Here is a 25,085-nt window from a genome sequence, read left to right as displayed (position 1 = left end):
ACCACATTAATTTACCCAAATTTAATTTTGGTTTAAAGTAAGTTCCGAAATGTTTAAGTACCAGTGAAAAAGAAGATTGAGGTCCTGCTATTTTTTTAAATGTGACAATGTATTCTATATATGAAAATAAAAACAATGTATTTTTTCTCTTTGAAAATAATCCACTGAAAAGTAAATCACCTTTTCAGTTCAGTTCAGTTCAGTTCAGTTGCTCAGTCGTGTCTGACTCCTTGCGATCCCATGAATCACAGCATGCCAGGCCTCCCTGTCCATCACCAACTCGCAGAGTTCACTCAGACTCACGTCCATCGAGTCAGTGATGCCATCCAGCTGTCTCATCCTCTGTCGTCCCCTTCTCCTCCTGCCCCCAATCCCTCCCAGCATCAGAGTCTTTTCCAATGAGTCAACTCTTCACATGAGGTGGCCAAAGTACTGGAATTTCAGCTTTAGCGTCATTCCTTCCAAAGAAATCCCAGGGCTGATCTCCTTCAGAATGGACTGGTTGGATCTCCTTGCAGGCCAAGGAACTCTCAAGAGTCTTCTCCAACACCACCATTCAAAAGCATCAATTCTTCGGCGCTCAGCCTTCTTCACAGTCCAACTCTCACATCCATACATGACCACAGGAAAAACCATAGCCTTGATAGACAGACCTTTGTTGGCAAAGTAACGTCTCTGCTCTTCAACATGCTATCTAGGTTGGTCATAACTTTCCTTCCAAGGAGTAAGTGGCCTTTAATTTCATGGCTGCAGTCACCATCTGCAGTGATTTTGGAGCCCCAAAACATAAAGTCTGACACTGTTTCCCCATCTATTTCCCATGAAGTGATGGGACCAGATGCCAGGATCTTCGTTTTCTGAATGTTGAGCTTTAAGCCAACTTTTTCACTCTTCACTTTCACTTTCATCAAGAGGCTTTTTAGTTCCTCTTCACTTTCTGCCATAAGGGTGGTGTCATCTGCATATCTAAGGTGATTGATATTTCTCCCAGCAATCCTGATTCCACCTTGTGTTTCTTCCAGTCCAGCGTTTCTCATGATGTACTCTGCATATAAGTTAAATAAGCAGAGTGACAAAATCACCTTTTACACACTGATAAATAGAGTTTATATTTTAATACTTTTAGGTCATGAGCATTTTTTAAGTCTACAGTTATGGTGACCAATAAAGGTACCAGAGCAGAGTCCTCTCCTCCACCTGAACCCAGTGAGGATTCAAGCCTTAGTACCAGCAGAGGCCCCTTGTGCCCATCTGCCTCCTCAGGGAGTCCGAATGAATTTAAGTGAGTCTCTCCTGGTTTTAAGATCCCCCATTGGCTGATGATCATACGTTTTATTTGGTGGAGGAAGAAGTTACCCTTGAAACTTGGTTTCAAGAAAATGTACCTAGGTTGTTCCATTTAGACATTGAGCAGGTTATCCTTGTGTTAAGGCACTCGGAGGACTCAGTTTGGGTACTGAATGTTTACCCTCAGAAGACTGGAAGATTTTACTCAGTAAACACTAAGTAAGGTAGGACTGAGTCATTAGAGGGAAAGACTGACCTCCTGTTTTTTCCTTGAATGGCTACCTTAATACTGTTTGTTGAAATAAAATGGAAATCGGAGCTTCTGAGCTCTGAAGAAGGAACTCTCTCCTCTAGACTGGCAATGGCTTTCTCAGGTGACTGAGAAACTTGCAGGTGTGGTGGAGGCAAGACCTCAATGCAGCACAGCTGTCCTTATATGTAATTAACAAATTGAGCAACTGGGGACATGCATAAGAACTGAGCATTCAGTGATCTGAGCACCCATGGAAGACCTATACTCTTTTGGGAAAACCAAGACACATAAGAGGGGGCTAAAACAACTCCAGGACAAAACCAAAGAAGTTAAGCTCCCAAGCAGTACAAATTGTCCCACCACAGGGTCCTCACTAGCAATTTTATCTTAACTAATGGATTTCAAAATAGGAAACAAAGGCTTCAAAATAAAAGAAACAGTAACAAACAGATTGCCAATACCCCAGCTGGTTAATTGTACCTACAAAATTTACAAATGTTTACTTAATTGGAAATTAAAGGAAATCTCACCCTAAAAAATCAGGGAGATCTTTCATATATATGCACTCAAGCCACATTAAAGTTAAAAGCTGATTTAGTAAAAATGTCTTTTCAGACTTTAAACAAAGGCCTTCTTGAGGGAGACTTTCTCTGTGTCTTTGAGATGTAAATATTCTACCTGATCTTCCTAGGACATTCTGTCTTTGAGTGTTTTGTTTGTTCAAGTTTTTTGAAAACTTGACCTTGGCTATACTATTTTTTGAGAGTAAACCCTTTGGATTTAGTTTACATCCTCTCCCACTCAGAGCTTTCCAGGTGGTGCAGTGGTGAGGAATCTGCCTGCTAATACAGGAAACGTTAGAGACGTCGGTTCAATCCCTGGGTTGGGATTGAGTAGGAAATCCTTTGAGTAGGAAATGGCAACTTGCTCCAGTATTCTTGCCTGGAAAATTCTGTGGACAGAGGAGCTCGGCAGGCTGTTTTCCATGGGGTCTCAAACAGTCAGACGTGACTGATTGACTAAGCCAGCAAGCACTGAGTGGCAAATTATTTCTATTATTGCAGTTAGTTTTTTCCAGTGCTCACATCTTATAGTCATGCTCTGGAGGAAACAAGCAATGTATATATATATATTTGTATTATATAACTTATATATGCATAGAGACACATATAATACAAATTGAGGTCATCATTATCTATGATTTTTTTGTAAATTCCATATTAAACTTTCTCTTGTTAATTAAATTGGTGCTGTAAGATTCAGTGAACAAATTTAGAATGGTTTTACATTGCATTCAAAGGTTAATATTGGCAGCCTATGCTCAGAATAAGAGTCTGAAACTAATTTTCTTCAACTCATAAATTGTTCTAGATGACAGAGGCTAAAGAAAGGAATAAGTCATGAACTTTGCCCTCTAAGATTACCAGTTTAATGAACAACATCCATGTGCAAATGAAAAATTAAATATAAGTTGATTATTATAAATGTTCTAAGAATTCAATAAATTGAGTACTTTAATATGCAGAAAGAACTTCAGATCATTTCAGAAGGGGTAATTAAAAGAAATAATGCAAATCTGAAGTAGGCAAATAAAAATGGTAAGAAAAAAATGAAAAATATATTTGGCAGGTAATTTTTTTGTGTGACTTTGGCCAGCATTTGAATGACAAAAGAACAAAGAAGTCTGAAATTGATATGTAGGTTTCTAGCATAAATAACCCAATAATTCCATTAAGTATGTCAGAGAACCTATAAAAACAAATAAAAAACACTTGAAAGAAACTGTCTTTTTGTACCTAAGAAATAACTCTTGCATCTCCAGTGCAAGTATATGGCCTAGCATAGAGTAGGTATAGAAGTTTGTTTTTTTTTTTTTAAGGACACAGAAAACTGCTCTGCATTGTGTATATTATTCATTGTGTACTTCTAAGGCCATCACCTAATTTAAACCTGTTATTCACCATTAATTTGATAGTATACTATTTGATTTTCCTTGATGCTCCTTATTAATCTTCAGTCACTCTTCCTTTTTGAAGCCCTTGATTTAATCTTACACCTAAGCAATTTTTCTATAAGACAGCAAAAATGTCCAACAGAATATTTATTTGTCAAGTTTTACTTTTTTGATGTAAACTACTTGGATTTTAGCTATTAATTTGTTTGACATAAAAAATATTATAGTTATATATGTAGTTATCCATTTAGTATCTATATACTCTTATTCTATAAAGTTTTTAAAGTGATTAAAAAGGTTTTATTGCTTTCATGTCTCTGAAATTATGATTTTTAAAAAGCTACCTTCTCACAAAAGAAATAATTTCACTTTCAAATGCTGAAAATAGTCCTACTCTAAGCTTGCAACAGAAAATACATTATACATACATAGCAAAACTCAAGTTATAACTATAAATTTAATGTCTATAAAATAGGTATATGGCTTTCTAAAACTTAGTTTTAGGAGTTACTTCTAGGTGGTGAGAAAAAGAAATAATTACTATTGATTAGCAATTGGCTCAGCTTCTCTAGAAGGTTATTAAGGTCCTAAAATACAGAACAGAATGTTATAAACAATAATGTGTTCTCCCAAGTCTGTCTTGAACTGACCGTTTTTTTCCCTGAAATGTCCTTTTGACACACCTTCTGCATCTCAGGAGCTTTGATATAAAGAGTGATTTAGAACCAAAGACCATTTCAGCATTTAAAAGAGAGAATGCTCAGAAACCCTCAGAGAAGCAATATAAAGTGAATGGAATGGAATAATGATAGCACCTATCAATAATTACTCATTGTGTATAAAATTACTTTATGAAACAGATTAAATAGTTCTCTAGATTTATATGAGCATATGAAAATATAAATGGTTCCAAAATGTGTAAAAGTGAGCATATTATTAAATTGCAGAGGAAATAAAAGGTCTATATTATGTATATATGTACTTTTTTATACAGAGAAGAAATATGTTATTAGTAAGGGATACTTTTTGATATCATGTTAAATTTCCAAATAATTAAACATTCACCTGTGTGTACCCCCTGGCGTTCACCCAAATCTTGTTTCCCTTGAGGATTAGTTATTGTTTATTTTGCTTTTTTCCCCATACATACCATCTCAGCATAAGTAATCAAAACTTCAGTTTGCCATAGGAGTGTTCTCTCTTTTTCTGGGCAATTTTTGCCCCAATTGAAATAGTACTGAAAGCCACTTGACAAATCAACTTTACAGGCTATAATTTAATACATACAGTATAAATGTTTGAGTCATAGATTTACATCATGAAATGTAGAGAATTTCACATTAACTTCTGTATTTGAGAATTTCACAGAATTTAACTTATCCCCAAATTTAAGTTACGGGAGGAATAACCATTCATTCATTCAGTGTTCAATTCACTCAGTAAATAGTGCATTCCAGCACTGTTTAGAAAATTGGGGATACACGGATACAAAAATAACATTCTATTGTTACGTTGGTTTCTTCTCCTCAGCCTTCTTCCTAACTAATTCAGTGATTTTGTTTTACAACTGACAGCCTGTTGACCAGTATGGGTTCATCTTTCATTTTTTAGCTATTTCAGATTATTAAATCTCTGGTCCAATCACCAACATATTGAATATATTATTTATTTTCGTATTTGTGATTTTCCCTCAAAGATATAATCAGTGTCATTAATTTTAATATTCCCAGTGTCTGGTGCACAATAGGTTCTCAGAATTTGTTTATAGAACTGAACTGAACATAAGGATGATCAACTCAATAACACAAGGGAAGTTTGGACAGTCATCAAGCCATGGCATGGAACTCAGTAAATTTGTCAGCTGATACCTAAGGGAAAACGATACCATACTAATTTTGTTTTCTTAATATGCGCATCTGACCTGAGAGTGTCCTAAGTGAAATTTTATGTTGCTCAGAGAAAAAGGTTACCCAACAGTAGAGAATGGAGGTAGGAAATAAACCTTCAGGGAGGCAACTAGTGCACCTAGGAGACCACAGAAAAGAAACTCAGAGGGACACTGTCTGTGAAACTCATCACAGAACTAGACACCAAGGTACTATAGACTGAGATGAGGAAATAATCCAGAACCTAGAAATCAATATCAGGAAATTTAAACCTAGATTAGACATTTGGAGTGACATGGATAATACTGAGCTACACTGTATTGCCATGGACTGTGTAAGGTCAGAGATCAAGGCAAAGATGGGTTTCAAATCAGATTGGGATAGGAAGTGTTTAGGGCCAACCTACCATAATAACCAAGGCACCAATGGCCTCACCTTTGTCAGACAGAAGAGAATTGCAGACTGAAGAGACCGACATCAATAAGACAATCAGCATTAAAATTCTTTGTATTCAGCCTGTTAATAAATGGGTTTATTTTCTATTTAGCTTCTGGAGTAGATGATAGAAAAATCAGATATTTCTTAATTAGGGTAGAATCCCCACATTTATTTCTTCACATGCAAAACTGAATCAAGCAACTGTAAATTATTTGACCCATGAAGCTGCTCTCCTGTATTATATGGTATATGTTTTGTTTCCCTTTTGAAGTGGAGAACTCTTCCATATTATTTGCAATGCAGAAAATGAAAAGTATCCAATCTAAAAATGTACACCAATAATCAGTCATAGTTCTGGAGATTAAATTAACAAACTTGATTTCTACTGGGCACAGCTCTACTAAGAACTGCATTCTTCTATATCAATAGAGCATCACAGTTGATGTTTATGCTCTCTGGTAAATAGAAAGTACATGGAAAATTTTGAAAATTGGCTACCTGTTACTGTGAGTGTGCCTGAAATTTCACATGGATTCTCAAACTCTTATAATTTCCTGTTATGCCCTCTCTCCCAGTTTTCCTCTATGTTGTCACTTTCTTTATAATTCTTTCTAATGGAGAGGAAGCCAAGGAACAGCAAAAGGGCATGTAATTCCATGTGCATTTTCTTTTTCTTTTTTTTGGGTGAACTGTTAGTGCTATGAATCATATGAAGGCTATGAATCATATTCTCTATCTCTTCTGCAGTGAGATGCATTGTGCTTCACGTCTGTCATTGTAAAAAATAACCATCTAGTCTCCCTTTGGCAGAGAAGGCTTAAATTGGATATGATCCTTTGGGATCTTAGTTCCAAGGTTATTTTAGGGAGATTACACATCAAGTCAAGGAAAAGGCACTCTTATCTAACATAAAGGGAAGGTTTTGTTACTAGAAAAACTCTTCTCTCCTTAGAAAATTAGAAATTAAAAAAAAAAAAATATTAACTGCAGTCACCCTGAGCTTGAAACCCCAGCTGACAAGCTTGTGAAAGTAGATTAGCCACGTTTCTGAAAATGTCATGAATTATTTTTGGTTTCCCTCAATTGAAAATAGTGTCAAGGGGCTAATCAAACAAGTTGCAGTAGAGAAATCAGGGATATTAATCTAGAGTATCATTTGTAATGCTGTAAACATTCAGCATACAATGTCTCTCTAGAGTGCTCCTGAATCACTTAAAAGGTAAAGAATGACTGTTCTTTGATAAAAATGCCAGGCCATTTAGTCAGCATCATCCCTCTTCCCTCTAACAATTCTGTTAGTTAAGATGAGGTTTAGCTGCAACTGACATGAAACTCAAAATAGCTTGTGATATTAGCAAAATAATAATATATTTTTCACTTATATAAAAACTCAGGGCTGATATGGGGCTTTGTGCCGCCAGGAACAGGCTTATTTGGACTTGTTGCTTCACAGTGTATTGTGTCTAATGGAAGGTCCAGGAGAGCAGCTCCAAAACTCAGGCAGGAGTTTGGTGGAGGGGATGAAGGACAGGCCAACAAAATCCTATGGATACTTCTACTTACAATCTCTTGCTCAATATTTAGTCTAAAGTCAAGCTGGGAAATCTACTGTGGTGGCCAAACAGAATGTATGTTTCTATGAACAAGGGAAAAAGAATGTTGAAGAAAATCAGGTCTCTGAACCTTACTCATTTTGAAGAAGTTTTATAAAATAATAATACTCATAGTTTTTAATATAAGAATACCAATAGGATTTTAAATTCTATTGCTAAGAATTTTATAAGCTTTTCAAGGTAAATTATGTGAATTTACCTCTTAAGCTTCATTCATTCAATAATTATTGTAAAATACAAAAACAAATTGACCAATGGTAAGCGGACAAGAATATAAATTGTGTGTATAAATAATTCAAAATTAAAAGCCAAAATCTCCTTTACTGGATTCATTCCTGTGCTTTACCCTCAAACTGATTTGAATTATAGATTATCTTTCAAACATGGTTGTTTTTGCTACTTATAAAAGGCAAATTTTACTCGTATTTATTTACTTTAAATGTGAAAATATTTTATTTAAAATGCTATCATATGAAAAATACTAGTGGCATGGTAACATTTTATTTTAGAATTCCCTAATTTAGACTATATGTAATTTTAAAAAAGAAATCAGCTCTTTAAATTTCAACATTTAAACATAAGATCTTAATAAGAGAAATAAATGTTTAATATTTAAATTCTATACCATATGTGGTGGAAATCTGATGCAGTAACATGAACACATCCCCCAAGCATATACAGGCATTTTTTAAACTTTTTATTTTACATTGGGTATAGTTGATTAAATAGTGTTATGTTAATTTCAGATGTACAGCAAAATGATTCAGTTATATATATACATGCATCTATTATTTTTCCAATTCTTTTCTCATTTAGGTTGTTATGTGATACAGATCAGAGTTCCCTGTGCTATAAAGTAAGTCATTGTTGATTATTCATTTTAAATACAGCAGTGTGTAATGTCAATCCCAAACTCCCTCACTATCCCTCCCCCCTACTCTTCTCCCAGTAACCATAAATCTGTTCTCTGTCAGTGAGTTTCTGTTTTTAAATACATTCATTTGTTTCTGTTTTGTAAATTAGTTCATTTGTTTCAACATCTCTAGTTATTAGAGAAATGCAAATCAAAACTAAAATGAGGTATCACCTCACATCAGTCAGAATGGCTAGCATCAAAAATTCACAAATAATAAATGCTGGAGAGGGTGTGACAGAAGGGAACCCTCCTACATTGCTGGTGGGAATATAAGTTAGTGCATCCACTATGGAAAACAGTATAGAGATTTAAGAAATTATTTAAAAATATAGCTACCATTTGATACTACAATCCTACTTCTGGCATATGCATGGAGAAAAACATGGTCTGAATGGATACATGCACTCTAGTGTTCATTACAATGTCATTTACAATAGCCAAGACATGGAAACAACCTAAATGATCATAGACAGAAGAATGATAAAGAACCACATATACAATGGAATATTACTCAATCATTAAAAAGAATGAATTAATTCCATGATTTCAGAAACATGGATGTACCTAGAGATTGTAATATTGAATAAAGTAAATCATAAAGAGAAAGGGAAATATTTTATGATATCACTTATATGTGAAAACTAAAAAATGATAAAAAAAGAAGGAAAATTTTAAATAAAAATGTTTTTTTCTTTTAATTAATATTATTACAGTTTTATGCTGCTGCTAAGTCGCTTCAGTCATGTCCAACTCTGTGTGACCCCAATAGACGGCAGCCCACCAGGCTCCCCGTCCCTGGGATTCTCCAGGCAAGAACACTGGAGTGGGTTGCCATTTCCTTCTCCAATGCATGAAAGTGAAAAGTGAAAGTGAAGTCGCTCAGTCCTGTCCAACTCCTAGAGACCCCATGGACTGCAGCCTACCAGGCCCCTCCGTCCATGGGATTTTTTTAATATTATATCCATTAAATTTAAGTGGCATTTGCCACAGGCTCATCCATTATTTTCTTTAACCAGCACTATATAACTAAGAAAATCAGCTTTACAAGTATCCCCAAGGTATACTTAAAGTCTAGATTAGATCTTTAATCATCAAATTCTTACAAGTTTAATTTGATTTGTCAACTATCTTTAAGAGCTTTAGTACTAAAGTACCCTTTGGACCAATATTTCCGATGTAGTATGCTAAGTCACTTCAGTCCTGTCCAGCTCTTTGTGACTCTATGGACTGTAGTCTGCCAGGCTCCTTTGTCCGTGCGATTCTCCAGGCAAGAATGCTGGAGTGGGTTGCCATTTCCATTTCCAGGAGATTTTCCCAACTCAGGGATAGAACTTGCATCTCCTGCAATGGCAAGCAAGTTTTTTACCACTAGAGCCACCTATGAAACTCCAATGTAGTATATTCCATATTAAACTGCTGCTGCTGCTAAGTCGCTTCAGTGGTGTCTGACTCTGTGCGACCCCAGAGACAGCAGCCCACCAGGCTCCCCTGTCCCTGGGATTCTCCAGGCAAGAATACTGGAGTGGGTTGCCATTTCCATCTTCAGGAGATTTTCCCAACTCAGGGATAGAACTTGCATCTCCTGCATTGGCAAGCAGGTTTTTTACCACTAGAGCCACCTATGAAACTCCAATGTAGTATATTCCATATTAAATTAGTATACATTTATTTGAGTGACTGAACTGAACTGAATATGCACTGATACACAGATATACCTGTGTGCGTGTGTTGATTTATTTCAGTGGTTTATAAGAATGTGTTTAATTCTATAACCAATACTTGGGTAAGTTTTGAAATACTATGTTGAACAAAATTCAGTAGTATTTTTTATTCAAATTCTTTGAAGACATCCTAATACACTTATCTACATTACATTTTTTCCAGAAGGAAACATATTTAGCCACATGTACTCTAGTATAAATCAATCCTGATGTCAGCCTATGACTATTTTTGAAACAAAGAAGAATAAAAGCCCTTACACCTTTGTTTCTCATCACAAACCCTGACTGTGAGCCCTCATCTATGTAGTCAGATTCCTCATGGAAGATGGACACAGTTTTTGAGGCATGAGCCTGCTGTGTCTCCCTTCTGTCAGCTGAGGATTAAAGATACCTTTCTATTTCCTCCAAAATTGAATAAATAAATAAATAAAATCAATAAATCTCATGGAACTAGTAGTCTATGGAAAACATTTTAGGAAAGGATGAAAATAATTTATTGATATAGAGATGGTTAGTTTGTATATTGATTAAAATTAAATCAAAAATTTAGCACACAATTTAGTTTAGGTTTACCATAATCCTGAAAAAGGATCTTCATAGGGAAAGGATAGATATCCATGTAGGTCAGTTCAGGAGCACTAGAAATGCCTAAAATAGAAAGTTCATTTGTATATATATATTTTTTATTTTGCTGAATTATTTTTTTAAATCAAGGTCTTTGGAAATATAATCCTGTAGTTCACTTCATTTATCTACATTGCATTTGCCCAATTATAAGCTACACTTTTGATGGTTTGTTCACCTTTTACTCTCCATTTCGAGGACATGACATGATTTATTTACCACTTTTATTTTATTTCACTACTAATATGCTAAAAGCAAAAGCAAAATATTTATCATTGAAAACCTACCATGTGTTAGAAACAATACTTATAACTGGGAATGCAAAAGTAAGATATTTATGGGCTTCCCAGGTGATAAAGAATCAGTGGTAAAGAATCTGCCTGCAATGCAGTTGTTGATCCCTGGGATTCTTGCCCAGAAAATTCCAGAGACAGAGGAGACTGGAGGGCCACAGTTCACAGGGTTGCAAAGAGTCCGGCACAACTGAAGAGACTTAGCAAGCACTTGGGCTAAAATAAATTTATATTTAAATCCTGAAGAGAGAAAAATGTTGATGTGCATCCAGAACATTACTTAAAATCAAGTAAAGCTTTTTAAAAATTGTTTAGGTGCATATTGCGTCTGACACTTTGCGACCTCATGGACTGCAGCATACCAAATTTCCCTGTCCTTCACCACCTCCTGAAGTTTGCTCAAACTCATATCCATTAAGTTTGTGATGCCATCCAACAATCCTTGACTCTTTTCACGTATGGTGGTATATTTATTCTTCAATTAACTGTGCAAATTAAAATGCCTTTTAAAATTTGATCATGATTTCTAAGCATATGTTATTTTAATAGAAAACATGTCAATGGCATTGTTGATCAAATTAATGAAAGATACTTTTCAGTTTCTGGTTACTTTGCAACAGTAATCAGTAAAAGCAGTAACTTTTAAATATAAAAGGGAGAGTTGTTAATATTAAGGAACACTATTTATAATTACCTTAGAAAAATTTTCTGTGAAAATTAAAATTTATGTTATTCAATGTGAACATTTAAAGGAGATACTCTAGTTGTTATCACAGCAAGATGTAATTCCAAAGGTAAGAGTTTTATAAATTAAATAAAATGATTAAAGTAATTTTTTAAAAAAAGAAAAACCTCACATTTTTAAATTATGTAAGAAGAGATTTTTCAAAAATACAAGAATGTTTTGAATGCGTAGAAGGCCTAAGGAGACATTTATTCAAGAAGACATACAGATGACCAACGAGCATATGAGAAAGATGCTCAAACATCACTAGTTGTTAGAGAAATGCAAACCAAAACTACCTTGAAGTATCACCTCACGCCAGTCAGAGTGACCATCATCAATAAATCTACAAACAATAAATGTTGACAGGGTGTGGAAAAAAGGGAACCCTCCTACACTGTTGGTGGCAATATAAATTGATACAGCCACTATGGAAAACAGAATGGAGGTTCCTTAAAAAAACTAAAATAGAGCTACCATTGTTTTTTAGTCACTAAGTCGTATCTGACTCTTTGCAATCCCATGCATGGTCTGCAGCAAGCCAGGATTCCTCATCCTTCAGCATCTCCTGGAGGTTGCTCAAACTGATGTCCATTGAGTCAGTGATATCATCCAACCATCTCATCCTCTGTCACCTTCTTCTCCTCCTGTTCTCAATCTTTCCCAGCATCAGAGGCTTTTCCAATTAGTCGGCTCTTCATATCAGGTGGATAAAGTATTGGAGCTTCTACTTCAAAATCAGTCTTTCCAATGAATATTCAGGGTTGATTTCCTTTAGGATTGACTGATTGATTTGATCTCCTTGCTACCACAGGGCTCACCAATTCCACTCCTAGGTGTATATCTGGATAAAACCAGAAAGAAAAACAATGTATGCATCTCAATGTTCATTTCAGCATTATTTATAATAGCTAGGCTATGGAAGCAACCTAAATGTTTATTGACTAGGAATGAATAAAGATGTGGTACATATGTATAATAGACTATTGTGCTGTGCTGTGCTTATTTGTTCAGTGTTATTCAACTCTTTTTGATCCCCTAGACTGCAGCCCACGAGACTCCTCTATCCATGGAATTTTCTAGGCAAGAATACCAGAGTGGATTGCCATCTCCTATTCCAATGGAATATTACTGAGCCATAAAAAGTAATGAAATAGTGCTGTTTGCAGAAATGAGGATGGACCCTGAAACTTTTATACAGAGCTAAGTAAATCAGAAAGAGAAAAGTAAATATTGTATAATATCACTTACATGTGGAATCTAGGAAAACAGTAAAGGTGAACTTATTTGCAAGCAGAAATAGAGTCACAGATGTACAGAACAAACTTACTGTTATCAAGAAGGGAAGAGCAGATGGGATGAACTGGGTGATTGAGACTGACGTATATATACTATTATGCATAAAACAGATAACCAATGAAACCTATTGTATAGCACAGGGAACTCTACTCAATACTCTGTGGTAATCTAAATGGGAAGGAAATCTAAAAAAAATAGTGCATATATGCATATGTATAACTGATTAACTTTGCTGCATGGTAGAAATTAACACAAAATTGTATATTAATTATACCTCAAAAAACCAAAGCATTGGAGTTTCAGCTTCAAGATCAAGTTCTTCCGATGAACACCCAGGACTGATCACTTTAGGATGGACTGGTTGGATCTCCTTGCAGTCCAAGGGACTCTCAAGAGTCTTCTTTGATACCACAGTTCAAAAGCATCAATTCTTCTGCTTTCTTTATAGTCCAACACTCACATCCACACATGACCACTGGAAAAACCATAGCCTTGACCAGATGGACCTTTGTTGGCAAAGTAATGTCTTTGCTTTTTAAGATGATGTCTAGGTTGGTCATAACTTTTCTTCCAAGGAGCAAGCCTCTTTTAATTTCATGGCTGCAGTCACCATCTGCAGTAATTTAGGAGCCCCTGCAAAAAAGTCTTTCACCATTTCCCCAACTATTTGCTGTGAAGTGATGGGACTAGATGCCATGATCTTAGTTTTCTGAATGTTGAGCTCTAAGCCAACTTTTTCACTCTCCTCTTTCACTTTCATTAAGAGGCTCTTTAGTTCTTCTTCACTTTCTGCCATAAGGGTGGTGCCATGTGTATGCCTGAGGTTATTGATATTTCTCCCAGCAACCTTGATTCCAGCTTATGCTTCATCCTGACCAGCATTTCTCATGATGTACTCTGCATATAAGTTAAATAAGCAGGGTGACAATATACAGCCTTGACGTACTCCTTTTCCTATTTGGAACCAGTCTGTTGTTCCATGTCCAGTTCTAACTGTTGCTTCCTGACCTGCATACAGGTTTCTCAAGAGGAGGTCAGGTGGTCTGGTATTCCCATCTTTTTCAGAATTTTCCACACTTTATTGTGATCCATACAGTCCCTTGGACTGCAAGGAGATCCAACTAGGCCTTCCTAAAGGAGATCAGTCCTGGGTGTTCATCGGAAGGACTGATGTTGAAGCTGAGACTCCAATACTTTGGCCACCTGATGCAAAGAGCTGACTCATTTGAAAAGACCCTGATACTGGGAAAGATTGAGGGCAGGAGGAGAAGGGGACGACAGAGGATCAGATGGTTGGATGGTATCACTGAGTCAATGGTCATGAGATTGGGTAAACTCCGGAAGTTGGTGATGGACAGGGAGGCCTGGCTTGCTGCAGTTCATAGGGTCACAAAGAGTCAGACATGACTGAGCAACTGAACTGAACTAAACTGAACTGAATGGTCTAGTGATTTTCCCTATGTTCTTCAATTTAAGTCTGAATTTGGCAATAAACCAAATTGCTTATTTGAGCAAGAGTCAGCTCTGGTCTTTTTTTGCTCACTGTATAGAGCTGCTCCATCTTTGGCTGCAAAGAATATAATCAATCTAATTTCAGTATTGACCATCTGGTGATGTCCATGTGTAGAGTCTTCTCTTGTGCTTTTGGAAGAGGGTGTTTGCTATGACCAGTGCATTCTCTTGGCAAAACTCTATTAGCTTCTGCCCTGTTTCATTCCGTACTCCAAAGCCAATTTTGCCTGTTAGTCCAGGTATTTCTTGACTTCCTATTTTTGAATTCCAGTCCCCTATAATGAAAAGGACATCTTTTTTGGGTGTTAGTTCTAGAAGGTCTTGTAGGTCTTCATAGTACCGTTCAACTTCAGCTTCTTCAGCATTACTGGTTGGGTCATAGATTTGGATTACTGTGATATTGAATGGTTTGCCTTGGAAATGAACAGAGATCATTCTGTCATTTTTGAGAGTGCATCTATGTACTGCATTTTGGACTCTTTTGTTGATTATGATGGCTACTTCATTTCTTTTAAGGGATTCTTGCTCACAGTAGTAGGTATAATGGTCAACTGAGTTAAATTCACCCTTTCCAGTCTGTTTTAGTTCACTGATTCCTAAAATGTTGTTCACTCTTACCATCTTCTGTTTGCCCACTTCCAATTTGCCTTGATTCGTGGACCTAACATTCCAGGGTCCTATGCAGTATTGTTCTCTACAGCATTGGACTTTCCTCTGTCACCAGTCACATCCACAACTGGGTGTTGTTTTTGCTTTGGCTCCATCCCTTCATTCTTTCTGGAGTTATATCTCCACTGATCTCCAGTATCATTTTGGGCACCTACCAATCTGAGGAGTTCATCTTGTAGCATCCTATCTTTTTGCTTTTTCGTATTATTCATGGGGCTCTCAAGGCAGAATACTGAAGTGGTTTGCCATTCCCTTCTCCAGTGGACCACATTTTGTCCATTAATAAAAATGAAAAGGAACATTTTGAATTATAAGGCTCCAATATTTCAAAACCAAAAATGTCTATTTCAAAAGACATTATGATTAAACTTTAGTATATCACATCTCATTACACAATGAAGATACAATTGTTCTCAACATTAAGACAGTAGAAAAACAGGAACTTACACACAGAGCACAAACCTTCCTACAAGTTATAGAGTTTTTAAGGTCATTATTTTATAGTTGCTTTATTTTAGAATTTTCAACAATTTATTTGTATACTAAAATACACATTTGACTCTTTGAATAGTTTAAAAATGTGCATTCTATATTACATGCCTAAGGATCTTGCACTATATGGAAAGGGAAATAGTTGCTTTCTAAAATCTCCATTCACAATTTATTAAATAGCAATATGATAGTCCTTTTCTACCCTTTTATACACCTGTGGAAAGTAAAGCATAGGCACCTTTATCTTTTATCAGAATTAAGGAAAAATGATTGTGTCTCAAACAAACATACCAGGGCTGTGGGATGGTTCTTGCAAACACTGAAGCACTGAAGGATGCAGTCACCTTTATGCCCATAAGGAAGTCTACTGTGTGGTTCATTGGAAAATAGTAACAATGATCACTAGAAAGTCAATTTAATTAAGCTTTATCTATCAAAAATAGATTAGTTCAGTTCAGTTCAGTTCAGTCGCTCAGTCGTGTCCTACTGTTTGCAACACCATGAACCACAGCATGCCAGGCCTCCCTGTCCATCATCAATTCCCAGAGTTCACTCAAACTCACGTCCACTGAGTTGGTGATGCCATCCATCCATCTCATCCTCTGTCGTCCCCTTCTCCTTCTGCCCCCAATCCCTCTGAGCGTCAGGGTCTTTTCCAATGAGTCAACTCTTCGCATGAGGTGGCCAAAGTACTGGAGTTTCAGCTTCAGCATCAGGCTTTCCAATGAACACACAGGACTGATCTTCTTTAGGATGGACTGGTTGGATCTCCTTGCAATCCAAGCATCAATTCTTCGGCACTCAGCTTTCTTCACAGTCCAACTCTCACATCCATACATGACCACTGGAAAAACCATAGCCTTGACTAGATGGACCTTTGTTGGCAAAGTAATGTCTCTGTTTTTGAAAATGCTATCTAGGTCAGTCATAACTTTTCTTCCAAGGAGTAAGCATCTTCTAATTTCATGGCTGCAATCACCATCTGCAGTGATTTTGGAGCTCAACAAAATAAAGTCGGACACTGTTTCCACTGTTTCCCCATCTATTTCCCATGAAGCCATTGGACCAGATGCCATGATCTTAGTTTTCTGAATGTTGAGCTTTACGCCAACTTTTTCACTCTCCACTTTCACTTTCATCAAGAGGCTTTTGAGTTCCTCTTCACTTTCTGCCATAAGGGTGGTGCCATCTGCATATCTGAGGTTACTAATATTTCTCCTGGCAATGTTGATTCCAGCTTGTGCTTCTTCCAGCCCAGCATTTTTCATGATGTACTCTGCATATAAGTTAAAAAAGCAGGGTGACAATATACAGCCTTGAAGTACTCCTTTTCCTATTTGGAACCAGTCTGTTGTTCCATGTCCAGTTCTAACTGTTGCTTCCTGACCTGCATATAGGTAAATATAGGTTTCTCAAGAGGCAAGTCAAGTGGTCTAGTATTCCCATCTCTTTCAGAATTTTCTACAGATTAGTAGACTCTGTCAATTCAGACAAAGGAAAAAAAATGTTATCAAATGGAAAATGTAAAAAAACTGTTTTTTTTTTTTCCCCCACTGGGGCATATAATGCTGCCAAATTACAAATTAATGCTCCTAAAGCATTTTCAGCTCTGTAGAGTCCCAGACAACATAATAAGCCATAGCTTGGTCTAAACAGTAGATAAAGTGCTACTTAGCAGCTGCTGTGTACACAGCAAATATTAACTGATTAGTTTAAAAATTATTAATTAGTTTATTTCTGTAAAGTTGGTGCTACAAGTAACTAAGTTGAAGACCAAAGTAATTATGGGATAGTAAGTCTATATAATTTGTGAGTTATTGAAGCCCAATATTATTAGAAGCAGTAGTGAAACTAATATAACATCATCTAATTTAAAAAACTGATTTTTATTACATTTCTTGAAATTTTTATTAACTATTTTGATATATATTTTTATACTTATTTAACTCAGAGAATGAAAATCTAGGGATAGGCTAATCAACATCAGAATGTTTTATTTCCGGTTCACTGAGGGAAAAACAAACCTCAACTTTTCTTAATGAAAATGACTATTGTTCTGTTTATCTTAATGTTAAGTGACAATAAAATGAAAGGATGAACATACAAATGAAATAAAAGAAACTAATACACTTCATGTTTTTCTTATTCAATATAATTATCTAATCTTAGGGTAACAAAAAGGCTTTCCCAATGACTCAGCAGGTAAAGAATCCATCTGCAATGCAGGAGAAACAGGAGGTGCAGGTTTGATCCCTGGATTGGGAAGATCCCCTGGAGAAGAAAATGGCACAAACTCCAGTATTCTTGCCTGGAAAATACCATGGACAGAGGAGCCTGGCATAATGTTAATGGCATGTAGGATTGCTCAAATCATTTTTATATTCAATTACATTTAAACTAAACTGCCCTTTATTCAAATTGGTTAGGAAATAGTGTATCTGCCTAAATAAAAATGAATTGTGCTTTCATATGTATGTTCCAGCATATGAGTTGTGTGTTTGTGCATAAAACTGCCCTTTGTTGTGGGTCAGTCATTAAGTCATATCCAAGTCTTTGCAACCCCATGGTTTGTAACAATCCAGGCTCCTCTGTCCTCCACTATCTCCCAGAGATTGCTCAGACTGACATGCTTTGAGTCAGTGATGGTATGTCTCTCATCCTAAGCCACCCCCTCCTCCTTTTGCTTTCAATCTTTCTGAGGATCAGAGTCAGCTCTTTGCATCAGGTGACCAAAGTATTGGAGCTTCGGCTTCAGCATCAGTCCTTCCAATTAATATTCAGGGTTGATTTTCTTTAGGATTGACTAGAGTCCAAGGGACTCTCAAGAGTCTTCTCCAGCACCACAATTCAAAAGCATCAATTCTCTTGTGCTCAGCCTTCTTTATGGTCCAGTCCTCACATATGTACTTGACTACTGGAAAAATCATAGCTTTGACTATATGGACCTTTGTAGTCTCTGCTTTTTAATACACTGCCTAGGTTTGACAGAACTTTCCTACCAAGGAACAAGCATTTTTAAATTTTATGGCTGTAGTCACTGTCTGTAGTGATTTGGGATCCCAAGAAAATATAATCTGCCATTGCTTTCACTTTCTGCCCATCTATTTGCCATGAAGTGATAGGGCCAGATGTCATGATATTACTTTTTTGCATGTTGAGTGTTAAGCCCGGTTTTCACTCTCTTTCACCCTCCTCAATAGGTGCTTTAGTTCCTCTTCACTTTCTGCCATTAAAGTGGAATCATCTGCATATCTGAGGTTGTTAATATTTCTCTCAGCAGTCTTGATTCCAGCTTGTGGTTCATCCAATCTGACATTTCTCATGATGTACTATGCATAGAAATTAAACAAGTAGGGTGACAGTATACAACCTTGATGTACTGCTTTCCCAATTTTGAACCAGTCCATCGTTCCATGTCCTATTCTAACTGTTGCTTCTTCACCCACAAAGAGATCCTCAGGAGGCAGGTAAGGTGGTCTGGTATTCCCATCTCTTTAAGTATTTTTCAGTTTTTTATGATCCAAACAGTCAAAGACTTTAGCGTAGTCAATGAAGCAGAGTAGGTGTTTTTTCTGGAACACTTTTGCTTTCTCCATGTTCCAACCAATGATCACAATTTGATCTCTGGTTCCAGTACCTTTTCTAAATTCAGGTTGTATATCTGGTAGTTCTCAGATCAGGTACTGCTGAAGCCTAGCTTGAAGGATTTTGAGCATAACCTTGGTAGCATGCGAAGTGAACTCAGTTGTATGATAGCTTGAACATTCTTTGGCATTGCCCTTCTTTGAGATTGGAATGATAACTGATCTTTTCCAGTCCTGTGGAGATTGTTGAGTTTTCCAAATTTGGTGACAATTGACTCATTGGAAAGGACTCTGATGCTGGGAGGTATTGGGGGCAGGAGGAGAAGGGGATGACGGAGGATGAGATGGCCGGATGGCATCACTGACTCAATGGACGTGAGTCTGAGTGAACTCCGGGAGTTGGTGATGGACAGGGAGGCCTGGCGTGCTGCGATTTATGGGTCGCAAAGAGTCAGACACGACTGAGCGACTGAACTGAACTGATTGAGTGCAACACTTTAACAGCATTATACTTTAGGATTTTAAAAAACTCAACTGGAATTCCATCACTGCCACTAGCTTTGTTTGTAGTAATGCTTCCTAAGGCTCATTTTATTTCACACTTCAGGATGTCCCCTTCCAGGTGAGTACTATAGTACCCCTTCTAGGTGAGTGACCACACTATTATGGTTTTCCAGTTCGTTAAGACTATTTTGTATCACTCTTTGTATTCTCACCACCTGTTCTTAATTGCTTCTGTCCTTACCATTTCTGTCCTTTTTCATGTCCCTTCTTGCATAAAATATTCCCTTGATATCTCAAGTTTTATTTAAGAAACCTCTAGTCTTTCCCATTCTGCTGTTTTCCTCTGTTTCTTTGCGTTGTTCATTTAAGAAGCCTTGTTTATTTCTCCTTGCTATTTGGAACTCTACATTCAATTGGGTATATCTTTCCCTTTCTCCTTTGCCTTTCTCTTCTCTTCCATTTTCAGCTATTTTTATGCCTCCTCAGACAGTCACTTGGCCTTCTTGAATTTCTTTCTCTTGGGGATGGTTTTGGTCACTACCTCTTGTACATAGTTCTTCAGTCTGTCATTCTACCAGATCTAATCCTGCAAATCTATTAGTCATCTCAACTGGATAATCATAAAGGATTTAATTTAGGTCACCTAAATGGCTGAGTGGTTTTCCCTACTTTCTTCAATTTAAGGCTGAATTTTAAGCATCATAAGGTGCTCATGATCTGAGCCATAGTCAGCTTCCTGTCTTGTTTTTGCTGACTGTATAGAGCTTCACTATTTTGGCTACAAAGAACAAAATTAATCTGATTTCAGTATTGATCATTTAGTGATGTCCATGTGTAGAGTCATTTCTTGGGTTGTTGGAAAAGGGTATTTGCTTTGAATAGTGTGTTCTTTTGGCAAAACTCTGTTAGCCTTTGCCTTCTTTCATTTTGTACTCCATGGCCAATATTGCCTGTTATTCTGGGTGTCTCTTAACTTCCTACTTTTGTTTTCCAATCCTCTGTGATGAAAAGATCTTTTTTGGTATTAGTTCCAGAAGGTCTTGTAGGTTTTCGTGGAATGGTCAATTTCAGCTTCTTTGGAATAAGTGCTTGGGGCATAGACTTGGATTGCAGTGTTGTTGAATGGTTTGCCTTGGAAAAGAACTGAGATCATTCCGTCATTTTGAGATTGCACCCAAATCCTGCGTTTTGGACTCTTGAATATGAGTGCTACTCCATTTCTTCTAAGGGATTCTTGCCCAGGGTAGTAGAAATAATGGTCATCTGAATTAAATTTGCCCATTTTTGTCCATTTTAGTTCACTGAATCCTAAGATGTCAGTGTTCACTCTTGCCATCTCTTGCTTGACTATGTCCCATTTACCTTGATCATGGACCTAACATTCCAGCTTGCTATGCAATATTGTTCTTTACAGACTTTATTTTCACCACCAGATATCCACAAATGAGCATCATTTCTTCTTTGTCCCAGTTGCTTCATTCTTTCTGAAACTACTTTGCCCTCCTCTCTTCCCCAGTAGAATATTGGATATCTTCTCACCTGGGAAGTTCATCTTCCCATGTCATATCTTTTTGCCTTTTCATATTGTTCATGGGGTTCTTGCAACAAAAATATTGGGGTCCCAATAGTGATTTGCCATTCTGTCCTTCATTGAACCATATTTTGTCAGACCTCTCCACTATGACCCATCCATCTTTGGTGGCCCTGCATAACATAGCTCGTAGCTTCATTGAGTTATGCAAGCCCCTTCACCAAGACAAGGCTGTGATCTATGAAAAAACTGCCCTACTAAAATTCTTTGAGTGTGTATAATTAATTTAGAAGTTCATGTAAGAGCTGGGCATTTCCCTTAGTCAATAAATTAGTGTGATTACCATTCATTGTTAAGTATTTTTTTTTTTTCCTGATGATAGAATTCTGGATCTAATTTAATAGGAACTAGGAGAAGGAAATGGCAACCCACTCCAGTGTTCTTGCCTGGAGAATCCCAGGGATGGGGGATTCCCTGGTGGGCTGCTGTCTATGGGGTCACACAGAGTCGGACATGACTGAAGTGACTTGGCAGCAGCAGTAGCAGGGAAATACTGGTAATGCAGAGACACTTTGTGCCTGTGATCATGGGAGCTTGCTGCTATTTAAAACATGTCATCAAAACCCTGTATAACACAAATTTATGCTGTATCTGAATAGGAAGAAAACTATTCAGTAGTCATTCATTTCTAATTCTGGGTCTGAATGATGGGATCAGGCATTGCTAAACTGAACTTGAAAATGAAAGTCGTGTCTGACTCTTTGCGACCCCATGAACTATACAGTCCATGGAATTCTCCAGGCCAGAATACTGGAGTGTGTAGCCTTTCCCTTCTGCAGGGCATCATCCCAACCCAGGCAGGTCTCCCACATTGCAGGCAGATTCTTTACCAACTGAGCTATCAGTGAAGCCCCATACTGAACTTAGATGTATCCAACTTCTGGCAAGGTAAGAGATGTTCAAGTTATGTGGTGGTCCCATAAGACATGACTGTAGATGAGGGTGTGATAGGACAGCAGACCCCAACCTTTTTGGCACTCGGGACCTGTTTTGTGGAACACAATTTTTCCACAGACTGGGGGTGGGATGATTGTTTCTGGTTTATTCAAGCACATTACATTTGTTATGCATTTTATTTCTATTAAGGGACTTCCCTGGTAGGCTGGTAGCTAAGATTCTGTGCTTACATCAGCTGTATCTCAGATCATCAGGCAATGGATCCCAGAGGTTGGGGACCCCTGTGATAGGAAGTGCAAGTTGGCTATGCCCCCTTCTGTCTCACTCCTCAAACACCTCACAGAGGGTAGCTTGGGTCTAGATGATTTTTGCTTGAAGACAAAGGCCTTGTAGCATGACATCACTGTGTTTCATTTTTATATTTTATGTGCACAGGTTAATTAGAAGAAAAGATGGTTGACAAGGTATCTTTTTATAAATATCTTTAATTCAATTTTTTTTCTTTTCCTTCTTTAATTATCTTAAAATACATTCAATGAGTTTGTGATACAAATACTCATTTGTCAAATTGAGAAAAATTTTACCACATGACCAGATTATATATCAGTCATCCTACCTAGTATCCCTCGGAGAGGCTGATTCCAAAATCCATGGATGCTCAAGTCCATTATATAAAATCTTGTAGTGTTTGTATATAGTCTATGCATATTGTCCCTTATACTTTAAATCATCTCTTTGATAACTAATACAATGCAAATAGTTGCACATGCCCAGCAAATTCAAATTTGCTTTTTGGAATTTTCTGGAATTTTTCTACCCATTTTTTACCATTTGATTAAATCTGAAGATGTAGAGACTGCATATATAGAGAGCTGATTTGACATGTTTGAGTTACCAGGTAAATTACATAGACTCTTAATTATTTTACTCTACCTTCTGGTGATATGAAAGAATATGCCAGTGACTTTCAAATTCTAATGTGCAATTGATTTAAAATGATTTAATCCTCTTCATCAAGAATATCATTATGTTACTTAGTATATAGAAATGGAATAAAAGAAAGAAAACATTATTATAAAATAAAGATATCCTGATAAATTATAATTTCTCTATATATCTTTCTCCTAAGTTAAGGGTTACATTTATGATCATATAACTTTTTATATATGTATAATGGTATGAAAATTATAAATATTATAAATTTTCTCTATAATGATGACTATGTAAATCACCCTTTTTATTAGTAAGGGTTCTCCAGAGAAACAGAACCAATAGAATAAAAATATTAAAAATTTAATGTGAATATGAAATATTCATAGAGAGATTTATTTTACATATATATAAAGAGATTTATTTTAAGAAATTGGTTCCTATATTTGTAGGGGCTGGCAAGTCTGAAATTCAAAGGGCAGGATGGCAAGCTGGAAACTCAGGCAGAACTCCACTTATAGATTTAGGCAGAAAATCTTCTTCCCCAAGAATCATTAATTTTTTTTCTTTTAGGACCCTTAGCTAATTGACTGAGTTTCATCTACGACATTTAGGCCAACCTTCTTTGTACTTGTCAAGTCACTTTAGTTATGTCTGACTCTTTGTGACCCTATGGACTGTAGCCCTCGAGGCTCCTCTGTCCAAGAGATACTCCAGGCAAGAATACTGGAGTGGTTTGCCATGCCCTCCTCCAGAGGATCTTCTCTACCCAAGGATAGAACATTCATTTCCTGTGTCTCCTGCATTGCAGACAGATTCTTTACCACTGAGCCACTGGAGAAGCTCTAGTCTAACTTCCTGTACTTAAAATCAGTTGATTATAGATGTTAACACAATCTGTAAAATATCTTCATGACAACACCTAGATTAGAATTTCATTGCATGATTCAGTGTCATAGCTTACCCAAGCTGACACATAAAATTAACCATTGCATTCTTCATTGGTAAAATCTGAGAGTCAAATCTAATTTGATTTTGTTGCCTGGTGTCATTAATGGAAATATACTGATTGTTCATATAATACCCTAAAGTACATAAAATAGGGTAATGCCAAAGAATTTTCAAAACACAGTACAATTGCACTCACTTCACATGCTAGCAAGATTATGCAGAAAATCCTTCAATTGGTTTCAGGAGTACTTGAATCGAGAACTTCCAAATGTACCAGCTGGATTTAGAAAAGGCAGAAGAAACAGAGATCAAATTGCCAACATCCATGGGATCATAGTAAAATCAAGGGGATTGCAAAAAATATATCTACTTCATTGACTATGCTAAAGCCTTTGTCTGTGTGGATCACAACAAACTGGAAAATTCTTAAAGAGATGGGAATACCAGACCACCTTACCTGCCTCCTGAGAAATCTGTGAGCATGACAGGAAGTACTGGACATGGAACAATGGACTGGTTCAACATTGGGAAAGGAGTATATCAAGGCTGTATATTGTCACCCTGCTTGTTTAACTTCTATGCAGAATACATCATGTGAAATGGCAGGTTGAATGAATCATAAGATGGAATCAAGATTGCCGGGAGAAATATCAATAACCTCAAATATGCAGATGACACCACTTTAATGGCAGAAAGCAAAGAGGAACTAAAAAGTGTCTTAATGAAGGTGAAAGAGGGGAGTGAAAAAATTGCCTTAAAGCTCAACAGTAAAAAAACTAAGATCATAGCATCCCGTCCCATCACTTCATGGCAAATAGATGGGACAAAAGCAGAAACAGTGACAGATTTTATTTTCTTGGGCTCCAAAATCACTGAGCACAGTGACTGCAGTTTTGAAATTAAAAGATGCTTCCTCCTTGGAAGAAAAACTATGACAAACCTAGACA

General features: G+C 36.8%; 1 protein-coding gene across 8 annotated transcripts in view; it reads left to right on the top strand.

The window, feature by feature from the left end:
- The window catches only part of PCDH9 (protocadherin 9), a 1,147,437-nt gene that overhangs the window by 816,446 nt on the left and 305,906 nt on the right, over positions 1–25,085 (top strand). For 2 of the 8 annotated variants that reach the window (XM_070800334.1, XM_070800333.1), the window contains exon 5: positions 8,248–8,287. The exons of the other annotated variants lie outside the window; for them this stretch is intronic. In XM_070800334.1, coding sequence (XP_070656435.1) covers positions 8,248–8,287 — 40 coding nt within the window. The remainder of the gene's footprint in view (positions 1–8,247; positions 8,288–25,085) is intronic. 8 annotated transcript variants of the gene reach the window in all.

Source organism: Bos indicus, chromosome 12 (assembly GCF_029378745.1).
Source record: "Bos indicus isolate NIAB-ARS_2022 breed Sahiwal x Tharparkar chromosome 12, NIAB-ARS_B.indTharparkar_mat_pri_1.0, whole genome shotgun sequence".
Classification (NCBI taxonomy): Eukaryota; Metazoa; Chordata; class Mammalia; order Artiodactyla; family Bovidae; genus Bos; species Bos indicus.
This window is presented reverse-complemented; position numbering and strand designations above follow the sequence as displayed.